This window comes from Phaethon lepturus, unplaced genomic scaffold (assembly GCF_000687285.1).
Source record: "Phaethon lepturus isolate BGI_N335 unplaced genomic scaffold, ASM68728v1 scaffold48605, whole genome shotgun sequence".
In the NCBI taxonomy this organism is placed as follows: domain Eukaryota; kingdom Metazoa; phylum Chordata; class Aves; order Phaethontiformes; family Phaethontidae; genus Phaethon; species Phaethon lepturus.
The window spans coordinates 1-7,067 of record NW_010539352.1 but is presented as its reverse complement, the minus strand read 5'-3'; the positions used below and the strand labels follow the sequence as shown (position 1 = coordinate 7,067).

General features: G+C 57.0%; 1 protein-coding gene across 1 annotated transcript; it reads left to right on the top strand.

Moving 5' to 3' along the window:
- Nucleotides 1-1,079: 1,079 nt before the first annotated feature.
- On the top strand, nt 1,080-7,043 carry LOC104620788 (prospero homeobox protein 2-like; the record flags this gene model as incomplete). Its single annotated transcript, XM_010287097.1, has 5 exons — nt 1,080-1,176; nt 1,746-1,866; nt 4,368-5,267; nt 6,321-6,432; nt 6,849-7,043. Coding segments are annotated over exons 1-5 (1,425 nt in total), but the record flags the coding sequence as incomplete, so codon positions are not given.
- Nucleotides 7,044-7,067: the final 24 nt, after the last annotated feature.

The following is a 7,067-nucleotide window of genomic DNA, read 5'->3' as shown; positions in this document are numbered from 1 at the left end:
AGGACAGGCCTAAGGCAGAGGCTGTGGGTCAGGGACAGGCTGGGGACAGGGCTGTGGGGCAGGGCTGGGGCAGGCTGTGGTACCTCGAGAGCCTCCTGTTGAACTATACCTAAGATGTCTTCCACGGCCTCATGCGGGGCTGGGTGGCAGGCATACCCTTCAGTTATGCCTTGTCTCCTAGTTGTCAGTGCCTTTGTGTGGCCCTGTCTGCCCACGTACTGTACTGCCCCTGGCACAAGCAGACATGGGGGCTTTCATGTTATGAGTTACGTTACCTACCATACCTGATATGTAAGCAGACCTATGCGGTACCAAAGGGTGCCATTTCATGACACTCTTCATTGAATCAACTCTAGATTGCTGTAGACCAACTGTACAAGTGGTCTTCCAGCTGACCTTAAAAAATCACGTAGGATGATACTGCTGCAAGTGTCAGCCAGTGGGATGTTGCATGGTTAGAAATGGGCAAGGAGATCATCTCACCATGGCAAATAGGCAAACATGTCCACAAGTAAGCCCCGTTCCTCAGATGTAGTCTGTATGTTGAAAGTGTTTGAGAACCCCCAGCTAGCTTCTGTTTTCTGCCTACTTCCAGGTGGGGAACCACTGATGGAAGAAAACCCAAGGAACCCATTTGCAGAATCTGAGAATTAGCTTGGGATAGTCCTAAAAGGCTGCCTGGCAGCCAGGCATTTCTCAAGGAGCCAAGTCCTGGTTACGCATATATCCTTAATTTAGCCATTGCTTAATAATATATGAATGGTAAAGTGCAACTTTCAAAATAGTGTCCTAATATAAAATCACAACAAACACCCTTGGGATCATTTTCAAAGAAAAGAGGTTGAATAAAAATCAAAAGGGGATAGTCTCTGAGGTTTGAGGATGTGCTGACTGCTTTCATAAAAGGCAGCTGAGCCAGAAAGGCTCTCTGCCAGGGATTTCTCCACAGTCTGTCTTCTGAGGGCTAATATCCTTGAACAAGACCACCTGGTGTCAACTGCTTTTAACCACAGCCTCCTGCCTACCAAATGAATACACCAAACATTGCCATGTTCAGGAAGTGTGTGGAGGCAAACTAGATGAAGCCTAGGAGCAGGCACGCGTGGCTAGCCTTTGTCTACCTGCCCCACGTCTTCCGCACCAAGTGTCTCATGACCGTGCATGTCCCTGAGGCAGGTGGGTTCGTCCCAGGGCTGGGGTCGGGGCTCTGCTGGCTACAGCAGTGTCTCTGAAGCACCCTGTGATAAGCAAGGGACTCAGTGTTGCTGCTTTTCCTGTGTAGTTCCATTTCCTGGCCATGTCCTACGCCGCAGACCTCCAGGCCAGTCAAAAAGCCTCCATGTCCCCATGGTGGGCGATGCTGGAAATGCCTGTGTGCATTTCATGGGAGCTGGGCAGCACCCGGAGCTCTGGGCTTGTTTCTTCCTCACCTGCAGTGCCGCATGCCTCTACCCCAGCATATTTGCATCATCTCACCATCCTGGGTCCTGGATGGGGTTTCCAGGCCAAATGCTAGGGGGGTATTGCTTGTGCTGTCGGGCCCTCTGCCCACTTGGGCAGCCAGTAGCTTGGCACAAGCACTGGCACACCCGACCCCAGGGGCTATGAGCTTTGGAGACAGCTGAGCAACGGGGAAAGTGGCTGGACCCCAGCGCTGGACCTGACCTCCTGGACATCCATCTGCATATTCAGAAGTCGTTCCCAGCCGGTTGGCTGCCTCCGGCCTCCCCACTCCCTCTTTAAAGGACCTGAGCGCAGCGGGAGGACGGAGGACGTGCTGGCGCTGCCTCTGCAGCAACCCCCGGCCCTTGGCCGCCTGCCCTCGGGGTGCTGCGCTCCCTGTGCCTCTGCGAGCCAAGGTGCAAGGTGAGTGGGGCGGAGAGATGTGAGCGGCTCGGGTCGGGGACTGCTCACTGAAGTCAGAGGGATGCGGCGACTGGGGAAGGCTCTGGGGGGATATTTGCAGTGCTGGAGGGGCGGCAGGCTGCTCTGTGCATAGCTCTCCCACCAAGGAGACCCTGAGGAGCCTGTGTGGGGTGGCTCCCATTTTGGAGAGGATGTGCTTGCCTTCACTTCTGAGCATCTTCGTTTTGTTCCTCCGTCTTTTTCTTCAGGTAAGAGGAGCCTTGGCTGCTTTTTAGTGTTTTGGAAGATAGCACTGGTGAAGGCTGGTAGTAAGAGTAGGAACTGAAGCATGCATCTGCTAACTCAGCAGCAAAAGGGCTGCATCAGCGGGAGCAGTTTGCTTGGGGCAGCACCTCCCGGTCCTGCAGTGCTGGGCAGGCTGCAGCGGGGGGAGCCGAGGCCACCCACAGCGGGCTGCCTTGGCCTGAGACCACGGGTTCTGCTCCCACCCTCCAAATCTGTGGCAGCTCAGGTGGCCCAAAAGATGGTGGTGCTGGAAGCCTTAGGCAACTGGAGGGTTTCTTGCCAGCTCTGAGTTGATCTGCTTACGAGGGGTGTATTGCCCCAGGTTTTTGGGGCTGGGAAGCCTCAGCATAGGGAACAGGTAAGTTCCCTGACCTTGCTGCTGAATACAAAGGAGGTGAGAAATTGTGACCAAATGCCAAATGAAGGTGTTTCTGTAACAAACCAAGCGAGGTAGCAGGACTGGCCGTCTCGCGCCCATGCCAGGCAGAAAGGCTTAAGGATGGATGAAATCTATGACTGCGCTGTATTTGCTGTGTTGCTGTGTTGGAAGTGGCTGGCAGCCTAAGAGGCAGCCGCAGGCGATGGTGAAGCTCGTTGTAAGAGGGTGGGGAGCGATGCTGAGAGCTGCTGGCACCCCGGCCTAATGCTGGCTGTGATTAAACCGAGCAGTTTGAATGTCCCTCACGGCAGACTGTTAGGAAAATGAAATCCTAATGGTTGGGAGGGGTGGGGAGACAACGCGGGAGAACAACAAGTGGTGTCAGACAGCCCAGAAAATACTTGGTTTGTCAAGACTAGAGCTCTGCAAAAGGTAGAGCTCACCCACATAACTGCCTGGAATACAGGGCTGTTTGAAGAAAGGCAACCTGCTAAAAAAACAGTGAGTAGAAACCCATTTTCTACACTGCTCATTAGCCTGAGAGACCTGCCATGGCGCAGATAGTCATGGGGACAGGAGGCTGATGGTGTTGAAAATGATCAGACATTTCTGGGTATAGCAAAAGAATCTCAGACACTTTAAAGATACCTGGAAAATGTATAAACCATCTTACTTCAGGGATGCAAAGCTACTGCTAATTAATGTGGATGAGGAAGAAGCATCCCACAGGGAAGATTACTCTGTAACTGCCCAGGATACGAGCTTTTGCATCTTCTTTTGCAAAACTATCTGAGCGAGCAAGCAAGCAGAAGGGGTAGATTCCTGCCTGGAGTCAGCATGACAATTTTAAGCTGGGGGCTGCTGGCTCAGTAGTTTTTCTCTGCCCCAGTAATCCCCATCCCCATTCCTTTTATTCTGTGTTTTAACAAGTGCTTAGGAGCACTGTGCTGCGTTAGCCTGAACATCCCTGTGTGTCGTGCTCACAGCAGGTCATATCACGCTTTCACCCTCGCTGTGGACCTTCCCACCAGCCTGTTTGTGCTGCCCTGGTCCCCCGGCACTGCTGCCCATCACTGTGCCCTTAGGGCTGTGGTGGCGGGTGCTGGGTGCCGGCAGAAGCACGCAGCAGCCATGCTGCTATGTGCTGTGAATGCCTTTGCGAGGGATGTAGCTGCCATCCCTGTGCCCTGCCAGCACCCAGGAGCACACAAAACCACCTTTGCCCAGGTGTGCGTGGCAGAGGGCTCCATCTCGTGCTCACTACCCTTGTACCCGAGTCCACGAGCCCAGAGGGGAGCTTCCCCGAAAGCCTCTGGCATGGGTGCAGCTGGTGGCGTGGGAAGCCAGCGCTGCTGGGCACACCCAGGGCCCAAACCAAGTGCAATGAACTCCGGGCACCGTGAATGCCTGACTGGTACGTGGGAGTTGTGGCAGTGTCCAGGGCATTGCTGCTGTTTTGTGACACCCGACAGCCTGCTCACGGATTTGTCAGTGCCTGGAGCAGGGGATGGCCTGGGAACAGGGGTGCCCAGGGAATCTGGGAGGAGTATCTCTTGCCTGCTGTATGAGGTTCTGCCCACTGACATTTCTTGCTTCTTCTCCAGCTCCACACTGCTAACAGGCTGAAACATCAAACACCTGGGAAGCCTGCCAGTCTGTCACTGGAAATTATCCCCAACCAGCTGAGGTTCAGCTCCCTGGTGTCCAGGCAGGAAGAAGAGATGATGGATGGTAGGATTGCCTCTGAGCAGGACAGAGGCCATGCCACTTCAGGGCATGGCCAGCGCCTGAAGTTGGAGCCCTGTTTCCAGACTGACTCTCTTTTGCCTTCTCCCAGTGCATCCCTGATGTCACAGCTCCTCAGCCACCCAATAGTTGGCAGGAGCCTGGATCCCACCATCCTTTTCCCTTCAGCTCAGGCAGTGGCCCTGCCTCAGGACTACGAGTGTGGTGCATCTCCTGGAGAGGGAGCACAAGCCCTGGCTTTCCCCAGGACCCGTGCCCCAGCTCCCATGCCCTGTGCTTCGGAGAGGGACCAGCTCTCTGATCAGCACCTACGGGACCAGCTCTCTGACCAGCACCTACAAGCCAAGCGGGCCAGGGTAGAGAGCATCATCCAGGGCATGAGCCTCCCACCAACCCCTCAGGCATTTGGCACCAGCCTGGAGGCAGCTTTTGGGCACGAGAGGGAGAGGGGCAGCGAGATGCGCCGGGAGAGCAAGAGGAAACCGAGGGTGCCCCAGCAGGGTGCAGGGGTGGTCAAGCGAGTGGCTCCCGGGAGGGCCAGTCCCCATGCCAAGGGCTGCCAGCAGCTCAAGGAGCAGCTCTGCTTTTTAGAGCAGCAGCTGAGACAGCTTCAGGAGAAGTTCTCCCAGGTCTGTGATGCTGGGGATGCTGCCCAAACCCGGGAAGGTGCTGAGAAAGTGCATTCATTGCCTGGAAAGCCTGGAGACAGACTGGACAAGGACAGTGCCGCTGTCACCAGCGACCTGTGCAAAACCCCTGTCTGGAGGAGCATCCTGGAGGTGCATGGGCCAGAGGAGGATGAGGACAGAGATGAAACAGGTGGCCTGCCCTCAGCAACGAGGGTACTCTCACAGGCGCTGAAGCACGAGCTGGCTGGGGTGATGTCTCGGGTGGTGGACTCTGTCCTAAAGAGTGTCTGGCCAAAGGCAGCCAGCCATCTCCTGCAGCAGCACCACAGCCTCCCGGTGCCAGGGCCAGATGCCAGGAGAGAGTATTTTCCTGCTGGGAAATGCAGAAAGCCACTTGCTAAGCCATCTCCCATGAATGCACTGGGCTTGCTGGGCTCACCCCAGGCTGAGGCCCTGCCAGGAGCTTTGGGGAAGAGCCCAGGCTCTCATGCTGGCTCCTTCAGTCCAAAGGGGGTCAGAAAACCCTCTCAGGTACCCAGCAGGGGTTATTCACTGGGCTCAGCCACCCCTATCCAGGACAGCCAGCTGCTGAGCCAGCTGCTGGGCTACAGCCAGCATGGCCTCTGGGTTAGCGGCTCTCGTGGGAGCCCCTCTGCTCCGGAGAGGGGTCCTCCAGAGCCCCTTGACTTGCACTGGGGAACTGTCAAACTGAGGTCGTCAGTCGTGAGACAGCAGCAGCAGCATTCCTTGCCCCTGAGCCCTGCTGACGTGGAGAGCCTGGCGCTGCTGCCGGCTGGCAGGGATGGCCACAGGGAGCTGCAGGCTGTGATGGATGGGGTGCACTTCGCCTCCACCCATATATCCTTTGGGGATAGCTGGATAGGTTCTGGGCTCAGCTGGAGCTAGAGAGGTCCCTGAGCTTGGACGTGCTCCCCTTGTCCTTTGGAGCCACAGCTTGGCACGGCCCCTGCCAGTTTCCCAAGGGCCAGGGTCCCCACTGCTCCACAGGGGGCTAAAAAGGGGTGAGCAGGAAAGAGGTCCTGAGCCGTGAAGGGGCACTGCTGCTCCTCAGGGTTGGTTAGATGCTGTAGCGTAGCTGGGGGTAGAAGTCAGGAGCTCCCAAGCCTGCTCTTAGGCCATCCTGGCAGTCCCATCATCCTATGATGGGAACAGGTGTCTCATGGAATTCCCTGTTCCCACCAGCCTGGGAAGCGCCATGGGGAGCAGCAGCTTTGCCGGTGGTGCTGAAGGGAAAAATCCAGTGGCTGCCCAGCCAGGGATGAATCCCCTCCACCTTGCTGCCAGGCTGTGGGGAGGATTTATTGTGGGCACCAGGCATATATGTGCCCGGGCCAGTGCTCAGGGACGTGCCGAGCCAGTCGGGCTGCTGTGTGCAGGCTTTCCTTGACCCCCAGGCAGATGCAGGAGGCACTGACCCCCGGCCACCTGAAGAAAGCCAAGCTGATGTTTTTCTTCACCCGCTACCCCAGCTCCACTCTGCTGAAGACCTACTTCCTCGACGTGCAGGTAAAACAGCAGCACCCAGCACCGGTGCCAGGCAGGGCTCCTGCATGGTGTGGCACCCAGCCCGCCTCGCTGGGGAACCGCGGGGAAGGGGATGCTCTCATGTCCTCCCCCTCGCTGGCAGGAGTTGGGGGACTGCACCCACTTCAACACGGGCTGCCAGATCTTCTCTCTGTGCAATCGAGGTGTTGGGATTAAAGCACACCATGAACGTGCCTCCCCACTGCAGGGCAGCTGGGATCCAAATCTCAGTGGGGAGAGGCACCATGGACACCCCCACGTCACAGTCCTGGCTGGTGCTTTTGCCCCGCTGTGCCGGGCCTGGGTTTGGGGCCAGGCCAGCGGTGCGTGGCTGGGCTTGTGGGTCAGGAGGCTCCAAGCTGGCGTAACACCCGTCCTCCGGCTCTCCCCCTGGGCAGTTCAGCCGCTGCATCACCTCCCAGCTCATCAAGTGGTTCAGCAACTTCCGCGAGTTTTACTACATCCAGGTGGAGAAGTTTGCCCGGCAGGCCCTGCTGGAGGGTGTCGTGGATGCTAGCACCCTTTGGGTCTCCCGGGACTCGGAGCTTTTCCGTGCCCTCAACATGCACTATAACAAGGGGAACGACTTCGAGGTGAGGAGGGGGAGCTGGGGGGCA